Here is a 19,463-nt window from a genome sequence, read left to right on the forward strand (position 1 = left end):
AGGATGGTCTTGATCTCCTGACCTTCTGATCCACCCGTCTTGGCCTCCCAAAGTGCTGGGATTACAGGCATGAGCCACCGTGCCCAGCCATATCCTTTTTTATTTTATTTTATTATTTTTTGAGACGAAGTCTTGCTGTCACCCAGACTGGAGTGCAGTGGCACGGTCTTGCCTCACTGCAACCTCCGCCTCTCAGGTTCAAGCGTTTCTCCTATCTCAACCTCCCCAGTAGCTGGGAGACAGGTTTCAAAATGTTGGCCTGGCTGGTCTCGAACTCCGGACCTCCTGATCCACCCACCTCAGCCTCCCTTAGTGCTGGGATTACAGGCGTGAGCCACAACACCTGGCCCATTACTGATTTTTTTAAACAATGAACTTGTTACTTTCATCTGTATTTTATATATATATATATATTATATATATATATACACACACACACACACACACACACACACACACAACAGCATTTCTCTATGTAATTGGACATTCTTTGAAAACATAATTTTTTTTATGTTGCATAATAGTGCATCACATGAATGACCATAATTTATTTTTCTCCTAGTATTAGTTTTTTTTTTTTTTTTGATTTTTTTTTTTTTTTTTTTCATCTCAAAGGCAGTCCCTTTGTTCCATCTCTTATTTCCTTGGGCTCGTTGCCTAGAAGGAGGAATTAGAACTGTTGAAAGTGAAAGCATTTATACTTTTTTTGTTATTCTCAATTAGTTTGACTAACCGGATTTCTCATTAGACTGTTGAAAGTGAAGTAGAACTACTGAGTTCAAGGGTATGAACTTTTTTTTTTTTTGAGAAAAAAAAATTCTGTTGCCAGGAGTTTCACTCTTGTTGCCCAGGCTGAAGTGCAATGGCATGATCTTGGCTCCCTGCAACCTCCACCTCCCAGGTTGAGGTGATTCTCTTGCTTTAGCTTCCCAAGTAGCTGCGATTACAGGTGCTCACCACCACACCCAGCTAATTTTTATATTTTTAGTAGAGACGGGGTTTCACCATGTTGGCCAGGCTGGTCTCAAATTCCTGACCTCAGGTGATCCACCCACCTTGGCCTCCCAAAGTACTGGGATTACAGGTGTGAGCCACTGCGCCTGAGGGGAATGAACATTTTTAAGGCCCTTGATACTGTCAACCCAAAGTATCTGAGACAGGTCTTAATCAATTTAGAAAGTTTATTTTGTCAAGGTTAAGGATGCACCCGAGACACAACCTCAGGAGGTCCTGAAGACATGTGCCCAAGGTGATTGGGGAACAGCTTGCTTTTATACAATTTAGGGAGAATAATACATGAATTAATACATGTAAGATTTATGATGGCTCGATCCAGAAGGGCAGGATACCTCAAAGGGGGTTGGGGGGCTTCCAGGTCATAAGTAGATTTAAAAATGTTCTGATTGGCAATTGGTTGAGTTATTTTTAATAGAAAGGAATGTCTGGGTTATGAGAAGGGGTTGTGGAGACCAAGGTTTTATCATGCAAATGAAGCCTCTGGGTAGCAGGCTTTAGGGAGAATAGATTGTAAACGTTTCTTAATCAGACTTAAGGTCTGTATTGACCTAGAGCTGTCCCCCAGGCATCTCTGAGGCCAGCTTCTTCACCTTGCCTCAGTGTCACCTGATTCTAAATAGCAGCTCCTCATCACTCTCTGTCCCTTTGTCCTGCTGCGTTTTTCTTCTTAGCACCTGTCAACACCTGCCATAGTATTTGTTTTATGAGTTTCTTTCCCTAAAATATGAGCTCTGTGAAAGCAGGGACTGTGTTCATTCTGTTCACTGCTGTCTTCTCCACTGCCCAGTACAGCAGAGGCCCCCAAATGCTTTATCATTGGCGGAATGGCACAGTTGTTAAGAGCCCCAGCTCTGGAGCCAGACAGCCTTGGTTTGCAGCGGGTAGTACCACTTGGGCAAGTCACTCTACCTCTGTGCCTCATTTTCTCCTGTATGAGATGGAGATGGTAATGGCACCCACTTCATAGTGTTCCTGTTTAGATTAAGCGAGTTATTACTAATGAAGCCTTCAGAATAGTGCCTGGCACATAGTAAACACTCAGTCCCTGTTGCTTTTACTGGTAATGCTATTGTTCTCCCCTTTTGTTTGAATTATTTGACTAGAATGAAAATGTCAAACTTAGACAATGCAAAAATTTCTTTTAAAGAATCTTAAACAGACCAGCCTGACCAATATGGTGAAACCACGTCTCTACTAAAAATACAAAACTTAGCCAGTCATGGTGGCTCACGTCTGCAGTCCCAGCTACTCGAGAGGTTGAGGCAGGAGAATTACTTGAACCCAGGAGACGGAGGTTGCAGTGAACCAAGAGTGCATCACTGCACTCCATCCTGGGCCACAGAGCTACACTCCTTATGAAAACAAAAAGAAAAACAAAAAAATAACCTTAAACATTTTCTCTTTTTATGACTTTGGTGCAGGTTCTCCACATACGATTCTACTTGTCAAATTGCCCAAGAAATTGCTGAGAAAATTCAACAACGGAATCAGTATGAAAGAAAAGGTGAAAAGACACCAAAGGTAATACCAGGAGGGAATTAGTACACAATGATTTGTTTGAGTTTTGAGATCTGAAAACTCAAACAACCCTCCTGTCTTTCTTTGAGGCTCTCCGTGCACATGTGTGTATAATGATCTATCTGCTTACATGTGTTGAATGGACATAACAGCCAACCAGTTAATAGTTATTTAATCATTGAGACTAAATGAAGCATAACATATTTAAGTTCTCCTGTTTTACTGTAAACATTTCTTTTTCCTTTTTTTTTTTTGAGACTTGCACTGTCGCCCAGGCTGGAGTGCAATGGCGCAATCTCAGCTCACTGCAACCTCTGCCTCCTAGGTTCAAGCGATTCTCCTGCCGCAGCCTCTCAAATAACTGGGATTACAGGTGCCTGCCACCACACCTGGCTAATTTTTTGTATTTTTAGTAGAGACGAGGTTTCACTATTTTGGCCAGCCTGGTCTTGAACTTCTGACCTCAGGTGATCTGCCTGCCTTGGCCTCCTGAAGTGCTGGGATTACAGGTGTGAGCCACTGTGTCCGGCCATTTCTATTTTATAGTCTAGTTCAAGGGTTAGTAAACTTCCTCTAGATAATAAATCTTTTAGTCTTTGCAGGCCAAGAGACAATGTCTTCAAGTCTTTGAGTTTCTATTATCACCACAAGGATAGTTATAAGTTTTACATTTTACATTAAAAATATAAAAACAGATGGGCTGTCGTGGCTCACTCCTGTAATCCCAACACTTTGGGAAACTGAGGTGGGTAGATCACTTGAGGTCAGGAATTCGAGACCAGCCTGGGCAACATGGTGAAACCCTGTCTCTACTAAAAATACAAAACTTAGCCGGGCATGGTGGCACACGCCTGTAATCCCAGCTACTCGGGAGGCTGAGGCACAAGAATCATTTGAACCCAGAAGGTGGAGGCTGCAGTGAGCTGTCACACTACCGTACTCCAGCCTGGGCAACAGAGCAAGACCCTGTCTCAAAAAAAAGAAAATGTAAAAACCATCTTTAGTTATGGGCTGTATGAAAACAGTGGTGGGATTTGGCTAGGAAATAGATTTTTGTGAAATAACGTTTATACTTGTGATTATGATTAAAAATATAAGCCTCCAATTCAAATCTAACACCACACCTTTCTTCCTTATTTTCCCCATTCCAAGTTTGTATTTTCTTTCTCTCACAGTGAGAATCCTAGTTTCCAAAAGCATCAGTATGTTTTTACTTGTTTGGTCTAATTTACAGTTTATAGAAAATAGTTTCAGAATTAGTATAAAGTACCATGACAAAAACTTAAGTTCAAAATTTGAATTTGTTAAAATTTATACGAATCTAAGTTTACTGAAGTTATTATGTTCCAAAGTTATTAGAATTATTTTTTTAAGAGTTTAACTTTCAAGTTCAGGGATATATATGTGGGTTTGTCTTATGTAGTTAAGCTTGTGTTGTGGGGGTTTGTTGTACACGTTATTTTGTCACCCAGGTATTAAGCCTAATACTTATTTTATTTATTTATTATTTCTTTGAGATGGAGTCTCGCTCTGTTGCCAGGCTGGAGTGCAGTAGTGTGATATTGGGTCACTGCAACCTCTGCCTCCCCGGTTCAAGTGATTCTTGCATCTCAGCCTCCCGAGTAGCTGGGATTACAGGTGCGTGCCACCATGCCCAGCTAATTTTTGTATTTTTAGTACAGACAGGGTTTCACCATGTTGGTCAGGATGATCTCGATCTCCTGACCTCGAGATCTGCCCACCTTGGCCTCCCAAAGTGCTAGGATTATAGGTGAGCCACAGCGCCCAGCCAAGCTTAGTACTTACTGTTTTTCCTGATCCTCTCCCTCCTTTAAACTTCCCCCCTCTGCTAGGGCCCAGTGTGTGTCATTTCCGTCTATGTGTCCATATGTTCTCACCATTTAGCTCTCTCTTATATCAACAGAGTGAACGAATAACCTACAGAATGTGAGAACATGCAGTATTTGGTTTTCTGTTCCTGCGTTAGTTTGCTAAGGATAATGGTCTTCAGCTCCATCCACGTTCCTGTAAAGGACATGATCTCGATCTTTTTAATGGCTGCATAATATTCCATGGTGTATATGTTCCACATTTTCTTTATCTAGTCTACCACTGATGGGCATTTAGGTTGATTCTTAGGTCTTTTGTTACTGTGAATAGTGCTGCAGGGAACATACACGTACATGTGTCTTTATGGGAGAATGATTTCTATTCTTTCGGGTGTCTACCCAATAACAAGATTGCTGGGTCGAATAATATTTCTGTTTTTAGTTCTTAGTGGAATTGCCACACCGTCTTCCACAATGATTGAACTAATTTACACTCCCACCAACAGTGTATAAGTGTTCCTTTTTCTCTGCAACCTCTCTAGCATCTATTAGTTTTTGACTTTTTAGTAATTGCCATTCTGACTGGTGTGAGATGGTATCTCATTGTGGTTTTCATTTGCATTTCTCTAATAATCAGTGATGATGAACTTTTTCTTCCTATATTTGTTGGCACCATGTCTGTCTTCTTTTGAAAAGTGTCTGTTCATGTCCTTTTCCTACTTTTTAATGGGGTGGATTTTTCTTGTAAATTTGCTTAAGTTCCTTATAGATACTGGATATTCGATCTTTGTCAGATGCACAGTTTGCAAATATTTTCTCCCAGTATGTAGATTGTTTGTTCACTCTGTTGATAGTTTCCTTTACTGTGCAGAAGCTCTTTAGTTGAATTAGATTCTATTTGCCAATTTTTGCTTTTGTTGCAATTGCTTTTGGTGTCTTTGTCATGAAATCTTTGCCTGTTCTTATATCCAGAATGGTATTGCCTAGGTTGTCTTCTGGGGTTTTTATAGATTTAGGTTTTTTTTTTTTTTTTTTTTTTTTTTTTTTTAATGGGGTTTCACCATAATGGCCAGGCTAGTCTTGAACTCCTGACCTCAGGTGATCCACCCACCTCTGCCTCCCAAAGTGCTAGGATTACAGGCATGAGCCACTGTGCCTGGCCTCCATTTAGGTTTTAAACTTAAGTCTTTAATCCATCTTGAGCTAATTTTTGCATATGGTGTAAGGAAGGGATCCATTTTTTATCTTCTGCATGTGGTAGCCAGTTATCCCAGCACCACTTATGGAATAGGGAATCCTTTCCCCATTGCTTATTTTTGTCAGGTTTGTCGAAGATCAGATAGTTGTATGTGCGGCCTTATTTCTGGGTTCTCTGTTTATTTATTTATTTTTGAGACAGCGTTGCTTCATCTCCCAAGGCTGGAGTACAGTGGCACGATCTCAGCTTACTGCATCAACCTCTCCCTCCTGGGTTCAAGCGATTCTTGCATCTCAGCCACCCGAGTAGCTGGGATTACAGGTGTGTGCCACCATGCCCAGCTAATTTTTGTATTTTTAGTAGAGACGGGGTTTCACCACATTGTCCAGGTCTCAAATTCCTGACCTCAAGTGATCTGCCCACCTCAGCCTCCCAAAGTGTTGGGATTACAGGCCTGAGACACTGTGCCCGGTCAACTGGTTTCTCTATTCTGTTCCACTGGTTTATGTCTGTTTTGGTTATTATAGCCCTATAGTATTTAAAGTTGGGTTAGCATGATGCTTCCAGCTTTGTTCTCCCTTTTTTTTTTTTTTTTTTTTGAGACAGAGTCTTGCTGTGTCACCCACGCTGGAGTGCAGTGGCATGATCTTGGCTCACTGCAACCTCTGCCTCCCAGGTTCAAGCAATGCTTGTGCCTCAGCTTTCTGGGTAGCTGGGATTATAGGCAAGAACCACCATGCCCAGCTAATTTTTGTATTTTTAGTAGTACGGGATCTCACCATGTTGGCCAGGTTGGTTTCGAACTCCTGACCTCAGGTGATCCACCCTCCTTGGCCTCCCAAAGTGCTGAGATTACAAGCATGAGCTGCTGCGCCCAGCCCAGCTTTGTTCTTTTTGCTTAGGATTGCCTTGGCTATTTGGGCTCTTTTTTGATTCCATATGAATTTTAAAATACTTCTTTCTAGTTCTGTGAAAAATGTCAATGGTAGTTTAATAGCAATGGCCTTGAATCTATACATTGCTTTGGGCAGTATGGCCATTTTAGCAATATTGATTCTTGCTCTCCATGAGCATGGAATGTTTTCCGTTTGTTTGCGTCATCTCTGATTTCTTTGAGCAGTGTTTTATAGTTTTTTGTGGAGATCTTTTACCTCCATGGTTAGCTCTATTCCTAGGTATTTTGTTTTCTGGTGGCAACTGTAAATAGGATTGCATTCCTGACGTGGCTCCTGGCTTGACTGTTGTAGTATAGGAAGGCTAGTGATGTTTCGCACTTTGATTTTGTGTCCTGAGACTTTGCTGAAGTTGTTTATAAGCTTAAATAGCTTTTGGACAGAGAGTATGAGGTTTTCTAGATATAAGATCATGTCTGCAAACAGGAATAGTTTGACTTCTTCTCTTCCTATTTGGATACCCTTCCTTCCTTCCTTCCTTCCTTCCTTCCTTCCTTCCTTCCTTCCTTCCTTCCTTCCTTCCTTCCTCCCTCCCTCCCTCCCTTCCTCTCTCTTTCCTCTCCTCTCCCTTCCCCGTCACTCTCCCCTCTCCTCTTCCTTCTTCCCTCTCCCCTCTCCCCTTCCCTCTTCCCTCTCCCCTCTCCCTTCTGTCTCCCCTCTCCCCTTCCCTCTCCCCTCTCCCCTTCCCTCTCCCCTCTCCCGTCTGTCTCCCCTCTCCCCTCTCCCCTTTCCCCTCCTTCCTCTCCCCTACCCTCTCCCCTCTCTCCTCCCTTCTCTCCTCCCCTCTCCTCCTCTCTCCTTCTCTCCTCTCCCCTCCTCTCTTCTCTTACTCTTCCCTAATTGCCCTGGTCAGGACTTCCAATACTGTGTTGCATAGGAGTAGTGACAGAGGGCATCCTTGTCTTGTGCCAGTTTTCAAGGGGAATGCTGCCAGCTTTTGCCCGTTCAGTATGATGTTGGCTGTGGGTTTGTCATGGATGGCCCTTATTATTTTGAGGTATGTTCCTTCAGTACCTAGTTTATTGAGGGTTTTTAACATGAAGGGGTGATGATTTTTATCAAAAGCCTTCTCTGCATCTATGGAGATAATCATGTAGCTTTTGTCTTATTTCTGTTTATGTCATGAATCACATGTTTTGATTTGCATATGTTGAACCAACCTTGCATCCCAGGGATAAAGCCTACTTGATTGTGGTGGATAAGCTTTTTGATCTGCTGCTGGATTCTGTTTGCCAGTATTTTGTTGAGGATTTTTGGAATAATTGATTCTTGTTTTCTGTCTTATGTTATCCTTTGTTTCTGTTTTTATTCATTTACAGGAGTTGCTTTTTCCAACTTTTTTGATTTAATTTTAAATAAGTAAAACATTTACATTGTTCAGAAGTCAAAATTAGATAAAAGTGACACTCCAAGTCTTGTTCTCATTCCTCTCTTTTCTACCTCTTCTTAACCTACTTCTTCTGAGTAACCATTTTCATTAATTTCTGGTTTATTCTTCCTGTGTTAACTTTTTGCAGAAATAAGCCTCTCTGCGTATATATTTATGTTGGTATGTGTGTGTCTATGTGTATGTTCTTCTTTTTATATAAAGGATACTCTTTTGGGCTGGGTGTGGTGGCTCACGCCTGTAATCCCAGCACTTTGGGAGGCTGAGACAGGAGGATCACCTGAGGTCAGGAGTTCGAGACCAGCCTGGCCAACATGGTGAAACCCTGTCTCTAATAAAAACACAAACAACTAGCTGGGTATGGTGATGGGCACCTGTAATCCCAGCTACTCAGGGGGCTGAGGCAGCAGAATCATTTGAACCCAGGAGGCAGGGGTTGCAGTGAGCTGAAGTCGTGCCATTGCACTCCAGCCTGGTCAGTGAGTCTCTCTCTCTCTTTCTCTCTCTCTCTCTCTCCACACACACACAATCGATATATATGAGAGACATTCTTTTGTATCTTGCTCTCTTCACTTAATAATATATTACAGAAATCTCTCCATTTTATTTCATATTCCTTGTTCTTCTTTAGGGTAGATACAACATTCTTCATTTAACCTGTCTCCTAAGGAAGGGCAATTAGATTGCTTCCAGTCTTGTGCTGTTGTGATTAATACCGCAGTAAATAAACTTGCCCTTTAAAAAAATTATGTGTGTAGATGTCTTTTAAAGGTGAGTTCGCAGAGCCAGGGCATATGTAATTTCTTTTTACCTGTTGTGAAATCCGCCTTCAAAGGGGTTGTCACCTTTGGCACCCCACCAGCAATGTGTGAGCACTTCCCAGCCTGGCCAACAGAGGGTGCTGTGAATCTTCTGAATTTTTGTTAATCTCATAAGTGAGAAATGGTATTTCAGTGTCGTTTTAAATGTGTATTTCTCATATAATGAGTCAAGTGGAGTATGCTTTCATATACTTAAAGGCCATTTATATATATATTTTCTGTGAACCATCTTTTGCCCATTTTCGACTGGATTATTAGCCTTTTAGTCTTGATCTTTTAAGAGCTCCTCACAAATTACAGAGATGAGCTCCTCATGATAAATTACAGTTATTTCTTTTCCTTTATCATTTGACATTTGACTTTGCTGGTGGTAGTTTTCTCATGCGAAAGTTTTGTGAGTGTGTTTTTTTTTTAATGAAATTGGCTGTCAGTCTTTAATTGCTTCTGCATATTTAGTCATATCTAAGTTTTTGCTATTTCCAGGTTATAAAAAAATTATTCCAGCTTTCTTCTAGTAAATATATGGTTTCATCTTTCACATGAAGGGCTCTTATCTATTTAACTGGTGTCATCTTCTTTGACAGTTAGAGTCTTTCTAATTATAAATGATTTTTAAGTCTAGCCAAATTCTTGCCCATGTTAAAATAAATTCTTCAATGTAGACTTTCTGGATTTGGGTTATATAACATTTTAAGCCTTTTGAACACATATATTACAGAATTACATTTTTACAATTTCTACACCAATTTTGATTATCTTTTTAAAAATCTCTGTTCGGTAAAAATACTATGTTACAGTAGTTTAATATGCATTTTTTATTATGTCTTGAACATCTTTTCTTTCTTCTTTTTTTTTTTTTTCTGTAGAGATGGAGTTTCACTCTTGTTGCCCAGGCTGGAGTGCAATGGCACGATCTAAGCTTGTGCAACCTCTGAGCCTCCCAGGTTCAAGTGATTCCCCTGCCTCAGCCTCCCAAGTAGCTGGGATGACTGGCACCCGCCACCACACCTGGTTAATTTTTGTATTTTTATTAGAGACAGGGTTTCACCATGTTGGCCAGGCTGGTCTGGAATTCCTGACAGGTGATCCACCTGCCTCAGCCTTCCAAAGTGCTGGGATTACAGGCATGAGCCAACGCGCCTGGCCGTCTTGAACATTTTTTCATATATTTATTGAGTATTTGTGTTTCTTCCTTTATGAATTGCCTGTATAATGTCCTTAACCTAATCTTTTTGTTTATTAATTACTTTTTCCTCCCTTTCTTTCTTTCTTTCTTTCCTTTCTCTCTCTCTCTTTCTTTTCTTTTCTTTTCTTTCTTTCTTTCTTTCCTGTCTTTTTTTCTTTTTTTGAGACAGAGTCTTGTCTGTCACCCAGGCTAGAGTGCAGTGGCTCAATCTTGGCTCACTGCAACCTCCACCTCCCGGGTTCAAGTGATTCTGGTGCCTCAGCCTCCTAAGTAGCTACGATTATGGCCATATGCCACCATGCCTGGCTAATGTTTGTATTTTTAGTAGTGAAAGGATTTTGCCATGTTAGCCAGGCTGGTCTCAAACTCCTGGCCTCAAGAGATCCTCCTGTCTCAGCCTCCCAAAGTGCTGGGATTACAAGCATGACCCACTGTGCCCGGCCTTGTTTCTTAATTTAAAAGTTCTCTTTATATATATGTTAACTATATTAAGCTTTGATCTGGCATATTTAGTATATATATTTTCTCTATTAACTTGATTTTGTAAGTGACACTTTAAAACTTGTATTGGTTTTTAAATTTTATTTGAAATTATCAGCATTTTTATTGGTGATCTTTTCTAACAGGGGAGGAGATACCATGCTTAAAAAGGCCTTTTACATGCAGAGGTTATATAAATACTTAATTATCTAAATTTTCCTTAACCTTTTTTTTTTTTTTTTTTTTTTTTGAGACGGAGTTTCGCTCTTGATACCCAGGCTGGAGCGCAATGGCGCGATCTCGGCTCACCGCAATCTCCGCCTCCTGGGTTCAGGCAATTCTCCTGTCTCAGCCTCCTGAGTAGCTGGGATTACAGGCACGCGCCACCGTGCCCAGCTAATTTTTTGTATTAGTAGAGACGGGGTTTCACCATGTTGACCAGGATGGTCTCGATCTCTTGACCTCGTGATCCACCCGCCTCGGCCTCCCAAAGTGCTGGGATTACAGGCTTGAGCCACCGCGCCCGGCTCCTTAACCTTTTTTCCTGTTACTTTCTTTTGTTTGTGCATGTAAATCTTTGACATATTTGGTGTTTACTTTGGTGTGCTGTAGGTATCTAATTTTATTTTTTCCCCATTTGCTAAATTATTAATTTCCTTCTCTCATATGAAATAGTTCATATTTCATTCACTGGATTTTTATACAGCCACATTGTTTCTGGGCTGTCTGTTCTCTTGCACTGTTGAAACTGTTGGTAATTGCCAGCATCAACTCTTGTAGTTTTTATAATCACTTTATATCTGATTAAGGCCCATATGAATATTATACATATTCATAGCCTTTATTTTCCTTCATTTATCCTGTCAGAGTGATTTTGTAAAACTTCATTTAAAAAAAGGAAAAAACCAAACTGCTGTGCCTTAATTTCCACCTCTTCTGCAATAAAAGAATTCCAAATGGGATTTCAAATAGACATGTATGTTTATAGATTAAATTGGGGAAAACTTTATATATATATATATATATATATATATATATATATATATATATATATACACACACACACACACACACACACATTTTTTTTTTTTTTTGAGAAGGAGTTTCACTGTGTCACCCAGGCTGGAGTGCAATGGCGTGATCTCAGCTCACTGCAACCTCTGCCTCTCAGGTTCGAGCGATTCTCCTGCCTCAGCCTTCTGAATAGCTGGGACTACAGGCAGGTCCCACCACACCTGGCTAATTTTTGTATTTTTAGTAGAGACGGGGTTTCACTATGTTGGCCAGGCTGGTCTCAAACTCCTGACCCTGTGATCCACCCGCCTCAGCCTCCCAAAGTGCTGGGAGCATGAGCCACCTCGCCCAGCGAAAACTTACATATATATATATATATATATATATATATATATATTTTTTTTTTTTTTTTAGATGAAGTCTTGCTCTGTCACCAGTCTGGAGTGCAGTGGCACAATCTCAGCTCAGTGCAACCTCTGCCTCCTGGGTTCAAGCGATTCTTCCACCTCAGCCTCCCGAATAGCTGGGACCACAGGTGCGTGCCACCACGCCTGGCCATTTTTTTTGTATTTTTAGTAGATATGGGGTTTCACCATGTTGGCCAGGATGTTCTTGATCTCTTGACCTCATGATCTGCCTGCCTCAGCCTCCCAAAGTGCTGGGATTACAGGCATGAGCCACCGTGCCTGGTGAAAACTTACATTTTTACAATATTGAGTATTTTCTTTTGTTTCTTCAGCAGTATTTATTGCACATTTACTATGTGCCAGGCACTGTGCTATATTTTTTAGATTTTGTTGATACTGTTAGTGAAGTTTCAAAATAATAATGTAAAAAACTCTCCCTAGGCATTACTTAAATTTAGGATATCCTTGATTCTTTTTCACTTTATGACTAATCACCATACTGAATTCTTCTACTGTTTTTGTTTTTTTTTAATTTTTTAAATTTTACTATTTTTCTTCCACTGTTTTTAATAATCTTTCAGTCTGGGTACGGTGGCTCATGCCTGTGATCCCAGCACTTTGGGAGGCCAAGATGGGTGGATCACCTGAGGTCAGGAGTTTGAGACCAGCCTGACCAATATGGTGAAATTCTATCTCTACTAAAAATACAAAAATTAGCCGGGCGTGGTGGTGGGTGCCTGTAGTCCCAGCTATTTGGGAGACTGAGGCAGGAGAATCACTTGAACCTGAGAGGTGGAGGTTGAAGTGAGCTGAGATCACACCATTGCACTTTAGCCTGGGGAACAGAGCAAGAGTCTGTCTCAAAATAATAATAATAATAATAATAATATAATAATAAATTAATAATAATCTTTCAGTTGATTCTCAACTTTTCTAAGTAGACTGTTAATCTGCAAATAGTCTCATCTTTCGCTTGTATATTTCTTTAATTTTTCTTATTCTGTTGGTTGGAACTTCTTGAGCAAAGTTAAATAATATTGCCATTAAGGCAGTAGTGTTCTATTCTTAGTTTTTCTTTCTTTTTTTGTGTTTCTTTTTTAAAATTTCCCTTATACTGGACTAATCATATGTTTATTCTGTTTTTAATCGTTAACACCGTGAGCTTTATTACTAGATTTTTCTAACATTAAACTGTTCTTAAATTACTGGAATAATTGCTGCTTGTTGATGGTATATGGTCCTTTTTAATGTAATTCTGAATTTGCTTTGCTAATGTTTTTGAAAAGATTTTTACATTTATAATTCTTAAGTGAGATTGACATGTGGTTATATCTGTCAGTGCTTGTTACCAAGGTTATGTTAGCTTGAAACATGAATGAGGCTTTCTGTCTTTTTTTTGTGCTCTAGAAATTATGTTTAATTATGATAATGGCACTTTTTTCCTGATTATAAAAGTAATCATTTTCTTATAAAATATTAGAATGTCCCACTACTTAGATAGAACCATGGTGTTTTGATGTGTGTGTATTTAGTTCCTGGGTTGTTTTTTCTCTATTTGGGTGATATTTTATTTTATGGCTTGATTTTTCCTTTTAATAAGTTGTGATGGATATCTTTCTGTGTGAACAAATTGAGATTTGAGCCATAATTTGTAACGGCTACATACGCAGTCTTTCATCTCCTGAATGCTTTGGTTTGCGGACTCCTCTTCGTAGGCCTGGTGTGTGTGGCACTTTTTTGTTTACTTGTTTTGCTCTTTTCTCTTTGAATGTAGAGAGATCTGCCTTCCTTGGTGTTTCCCCACAAGCATTGTAAGTGGTTCTTCTTTGGTTCCCAGGGGTATGGGAGTAGTTCAGGTTAGACTTCTCTTGGCTGCGGGTGCCTCGGGGGGTTGCTGGATGTGTGCAGCCCTGGGCCAGCCTCTGGTGCCCTGGCTGGTTTTCCTTGGTGTGATTTTGCAAATCCAAGGAGGGAGCCCACTTGAATTGTATAATTGCTGCTTTTGACAAGGTAGCAAAGGAAACCTGCAGCATTCTGTCTTTTTAACTTATCTCTGATTTTGTCCGTGGTTGAATATGGCTTAACCTACGCAGGTTGTTTTTTCACCTTTCCAGTCTTCTCCATCCTTTAATGTAACAGGTTAGAGTCACAGACAAAAATTTCTCCTAGGATTCTAGGATGACTGGAGAAAATTCACATATTCCTAGAAAAAGAGTCATGTGTGGTTAACATTCCTCTTGTATAAAAAGAACACATTGCTATAAAACGTTTCATTGGGTTATAAATTTTACCAGTTGTTTAGAGAGACCGGTGGGGATGGTAATGGGACTCCACGCTTTGTCATTGAAGCCTGGTTGAGAGAACCGAGGGTTTTTGCTGTTGAATGAAGATTTGGGGAACACAATTTCCTGCAGGGCTCCAAGGCAGGTAAATAGGATCAATGGGCAGAAGCTCAGGCAACAGGATTCAGCTGTTGTGAGGGCGCACTAACAATTTCCAGTCAGCATCAGTTCCAGTCTGTCTTGGCACACCACTTGGCCAGGTTGTGGAGCTGGTATACACGCTGTAGGTGGGCAACTGGGCCAGGACACCACTCAGTCTCCTTCCAGCCCTGAGTTTGTCGTGAGGGACTGAGTATCTCTTCCAGCACTTGCTTGGTTGAATCACAGCCTGTGAAGTGGTGTTGACATGATGTAATTTCGTGGATTCTGTACCTCTGGACTGGAATACTTAGGATGTGTTCTTTTCTTTTCAGCTTACCGTGACAATCAGAGCTTTGTTGCAGAACCTGAAGGAAAAGATCGCCCTTTTGAAGGACTTATTGCTAAGAGCTGTGTCAACACATCAGATGTATCCATGTAAACATTTCCACCTCTTTTCTAGAGTGGGAGGAAAAGCAGTCTTATTTTAAGAAAGGAAGGAATCTGGGCCACCCAGATTTTTCCACAGCTTGAGGAAGACCTGGTTTCCAAAATATTGCCTGTAATCTTGATTTCTATTTTAAGTGTCTGTTACATGTTTTACAGTGAATATGCTGGCAAAGCAAGACCCACTGAAGGAATTGACTTATTTGGGTGTAACCTATGCAGTTCAGGAGGCTAATGCTTTCCGTCAGTGCTGTATTTACAGAGCCCCGCACTGCTCCCTGTCTAGACTGCCTTGACCATGGCTAGCTACTGCTCCGACAGGAAAACTTCCATGATCATCCTAAGCTGTGATTCCACTTCTGGGAGTTTCCAGAGCTTTTAATGATCCATTTCTTTTCAGAGTGGCCAATACCAGCAAAAACCATACATCTCTCCCCTCCCCACCCACCCCCATGTTTACATAGATGATTGAGATGTGACTTGTTTGCCTTGTTTTCCCTCCAGAGGCATAGACACTGCCTGTAGTATGGGAGTTTGAGGGGAAGGGGTGTGGTGGGACTTCCTTGACGCAAGTGATGCCATCATCTTAACCTCCTACCAAGTGTTAAAATATATATATATTTTTTAGAAATTTGCAATCTGGGCCAGGTGCGGTTGCTCATGCCTGTAATTCCAGCACTTTAGGAGGCCAAGGCGGTGGATCACTTGAGGCCAGGAGTTCACAACCAGCCTGGCCAACATGGTGAAACCCCATCTCTACTGAAAATATAAAAATAAACCAGGCATGGTGGTGTACACCTGTGGTCCCAGCTACTTGGGAAGTTGAGGCAGGAGAATCACTTGAACCTGGGAGGTGGAGGTTGCAGTGAGCTGAGATCACACCACTGCACTCCAGCCTGTGCAACAGAGTGAGACCCTGTGTCAAAAGAAAAGAGAAGAAATTAATAATCTGATTAGTTTAGGAAAACATATGTGACTTATTCCCTACACTAACCCTTTACACCTGAGTTCATATTGGTTTGAAAACTTACTTCAAATTGGTCTTCTCCCATCCTTTCTCTAGATTGTCAGTAGTTCATGCCAAAGACCCAGTTTTTGATATTTCAGGAAATGGATACTGCCAGATTTTAAATATGGGGAAATATAGGAATACAGCTTCTTAGATAAAACAATGGAAAGTGTTCTAAAAAATATTTTCCCCCATTTAACCCCTTTATGTCACCAGGAAAGTTGGTTTCGTTGCATGATTTTCTAGATATTCAATTATTAATCCACTAAGGTTTCAAATAACAGTTTAATTTCAAACAATTGGAACCTTATTTTTAGCACAGTTGGAATATTCTGAGACACTTTACCTTCCATCTGGTATGATTTGTTATGGCACAGTTGGTCTATCATATAAAGGGTTTTTATTTTACCCAAATCAACAAGTCCTGATATACAGACCTCACCGCGCCTCTGTGCCTGGCTAATTTTTGTATTATTAGTAGTTGATGGGCAGGAATATTTCCTCTGCTTTTGGTACTAAGCACTGGGAGGTCTACACATGGGGTCAAGGTGTGTAAATTCATGTTAGTGTTACCTAAAGCACATATATGAGAAAGATAACTACATATTGTTTCCTGATTTAATATAACTGTACATTTGTTTCCATTAGGGTAACATTGTTAGTCACTTTGTTTATGTGCCAAACCTATAGAGCAAGAAAAAGCTACAAATTAAGAGCTTTTGCTTTTTTTCTATTAGTAATTTCTGCTAGTTATTACAGAGTACAGAGTAAGCATACCACAGTTATAATTGATTTTTTTCTCCTAAATGCTTACAGTCTGACCATCTGTTGAAATCTCACAGCTTTTTGGTCTTATGGTGATCTCAGAATTATTTCCCAAATTATTGAATTAAGTAGTAAGCATCAGAAACACTGAACAAGTGTTATTTACAATATTACAAAAATATTTAGGGCCTTATGTGGGTAGAATTTACTTGGAGACATCAAAAATTCAACTAGAATACAACAACTTTCTTTAAAATTCTATTTATTTTTTCAAATAATTGATCTATTTCTACTGTAACAACTGCAGCCAGTACTAGGGATGGCATTTAGCTAATCCACCTCATGGGGGCACTCATAAACCTATGTGTTTTCAGGGAGGCCACTTTTTTTTTTTTTTGGAGACAGTCTTGCTCTGTCGTCCATGCTGGAGTGCAGTGGTGTGATTTTGGCTCACTGCAACCTCCACCTCCTAGGTTCAAGCGATTTTCCTGCCTCAACCACCTGAGTAGCTAGCTGGAATTACAGGCGTGCGCCACTGTGCCCAGCTAATTTTTGTATTTTTAGTAGAGACGGGGTTTCACCATGTCGGACAGGCTGATCTCGAACTCCTGACCTCAGATGATCAGTCTGCTTTGGCCTCCCAAGGTGCTGGGATTATAGGTGTGAGCCACTGCACCCGCCCACGGAGGCCACTTTTAATGTAAGGGAAAGGAGTTAGCTTATATATTATGAAGGCCTCTTTTTAATTCTACTTCTGTTCCTCCCATCTTCCGTTCCCCTAATATACTTCCCCTTCCTAAACATTTAAAATAATTCTCTAGCAGTATCCTCCAGATTTAAGATAGATAGCAATCTGTGAGTCCTAATAATCTCATATTATTAGATTTTTTTGTTTTTCAGTGTTTCCTTCTCTTTTTACAAAAAAGTTACTGAGGCCAAGTCAAACTTTGCACTGCAAGTCACTGATGAAGTTGGAGAGGTAATCAAGCATTCCAGCAGAGGAGGTTTTTTTTTTTTTTTTTTTTTTTTTTTTTGAGACAGAGTCTCACTCTGTCACCCAGGCTGGAGTGCACTGGTGCTATCTCAGCTCACTGCAACCTCTACTTCTCAAGTTCAAACGATTCTCCTGCCTCAGCCTCCCAAGTAACTGAGATTACAGGCATGTGCCACCACCATGCTCGACTAATTTTTGTATTCTTAGTAGAGGCAGGGTTTCACCATGTTGTCCAGACTGGTCTTGAACTCTGGACCTCATGATCCGCCCACGTTGGCCTCCCAAAGTGCTGGGATTACAGGGGTGAGCCACCTGTAATCCTGGCCCTGGCAGAGGAGTTTTTTAAACTGAGGAGAGGATTCTTGGAGAGCTTTAGTCATTACCCAGGACCCCACAACTAGGAAATGGAAGAACCAGGTTCAAACACAGGGCTGTGTGGCCCCAATGTGAGTTGTTTAAAAGCTGAATTATACTTTAGTAGAAATAATACAGTCAGCTGTCACCTGGCATGTCTTCAAGTAGAATTCTCTGTTAATTGTTGTGTTGCTGGACTGCCAAGACAAATCTTGTTTATAATACAAATCTTCAAGAACCTTCTTAACCATCAGAAGATTAAACAGTGTTCATTGTGGTTTATTAGGTATACTTTATGATGTCGAGAAAAATGTTTGTTCATAAATCACCAATGAAGTGACTTTTTAATCCTTTTTTTGAGGCATAATTAATGTTTGGTGACTTTTTTCATGTGAATATTTGAATACCATATTTCTTTACTGCACTGGGTAGTTGAGAGTTTATGATACTTAATAAATTTATGCCTTTCTACATTTGTGAACTTGTCCAAAGAACTCGAGGAGTTGCCAGAAAGATAAGTCCTATGAAATGCTTTCTAAACAATTAAATTCATGGAATTAAGGCATGAGATGTTATGCTCTCTCCTGAAAAAGTATTTTTCTCCTGGCAAGAATAAAAGTCAAGTTAAAATGAAAGTTCTGTGCTTTTGAGTCCTTTAGTATGCAATTAATAAACTTAAGTCTTGCAGTCAGAGTGTTTAAGTTGCTGAAAGACATTAACATCTGTTCACAGTGCTTCTTTGAAATAGGAACTATAATTGCCTCACCAGCTGAGAAAAGGTGTATGCTATGGGAGGCTGCATGTGAAATTTCAGATAGTACTAAAGATACTTAGTACCATCTTCTTAGAGTTGGTTTCACATGAAATGTATCCTTTTGTTGGCATTTCAAAGGAGGCAGCACCTTTATTTATTTTAAAGAGAAGAAAGAAAATCTCAGGCTGGGCACAATGGCTCATGCCTGTAATCCCAGCACTTTGGGAGGCCAAGGCGGGCAGATCACAAGGTCAGGAGTTCGACACTAGCCTGACCAACATAATGAAACCTTGTCTCTACTAAAAATACACAAAATTAGCCAGGCATGGCAGCGGGCACCTGTAATCCCAGCTACTTGGGAGGCTGAGGCAGGAGAATCACTTGAACCTAGGAGGCAGAGGTTGCAGTGAGCCAAGATTGTGCCATTGCACTCTAGCCCAGTTAACACAGCAAGACTACATCTCAAAAAAAAAAAAAAAGAAAAGAAAAGAAAAAATCTCTTTACAAAAGGGTTTGATATCAAAAAGTACCCTTTGGTGCCTTGGGAGAAAGCCTTTGGAAATAATTTTTTAAAATCTATAAATTCCTCAACTCTATTTTTTTTGGGAAAAAAAAAGATAGGTAAGTAGATAGATAGGTACATGGTATGTGGTAATTAGTATATAACAAACCTCAGTGAATGTAGTTGTGGAGAGGCAGACTGAACAGATTTTGCAGGAATCCCCTGGTAGCTGCAGTGCAGGTGAAGTGGTTCTCACACACTATGCCTGTCTGTCCATTTTCACTGATACTTGATAACCTGAGAAAAATAAGGAGAAGATGGTGTTTATGTAGTTGAAATTTTTTGATTTATAAGAATTTTTTCCTGACTTTTTAAAGACAGGATCTCACTGTGTTGCCTAGGCTGGAA

At 40.3% G+C, this 19,463-nt stretch overlaps 1 protein-coding gene across 2 annotated transcripts in view; it reads left to right on the forward strand.

The window, feature by feature from the left end:
- The window catches only part of STX8 (syntaxin 8), a 308,036-nt gene that overhangs the window by 1,484 nt on the left and 287,089 nt on the right, over nucleotides 1-19,463 (forward strand). For both annotated transcript variants that reach the window (XM_064378315.1, XM_012457587.3), the window contains exons 2-3: nucleotides 2,439-2,538; nucleotides 14,566-14,660. In XM_064378315.1, coding sequence (XP_064234385.1) covers nucleotides 2,439-2,538; nucleotides 14,566-14,660 — 195 coding nt within the window. The remainder of the gene's footprint in view (nucleotides 1-2,438; nucleotides 2,539-14,565; nucleotides 14,661-19,463) is intronic.

This window comes from Aotus nancymaae, unplaced genomic scaffold, assembly GCF_030222135.1.
Source record: "Aotus nancymaae isolate 86718 unplaced genomic scaffold, 86718_ANA_hifiasm-v0.15.2.pri h1tg000018l, whole genome shotgun sequence".
Classification (NCBI taxonomy): Eukaryota; Metazoa; Chordata; class Mammalia; order Primates; family Aotidae; genus Aotus; species Aotus nancymaae.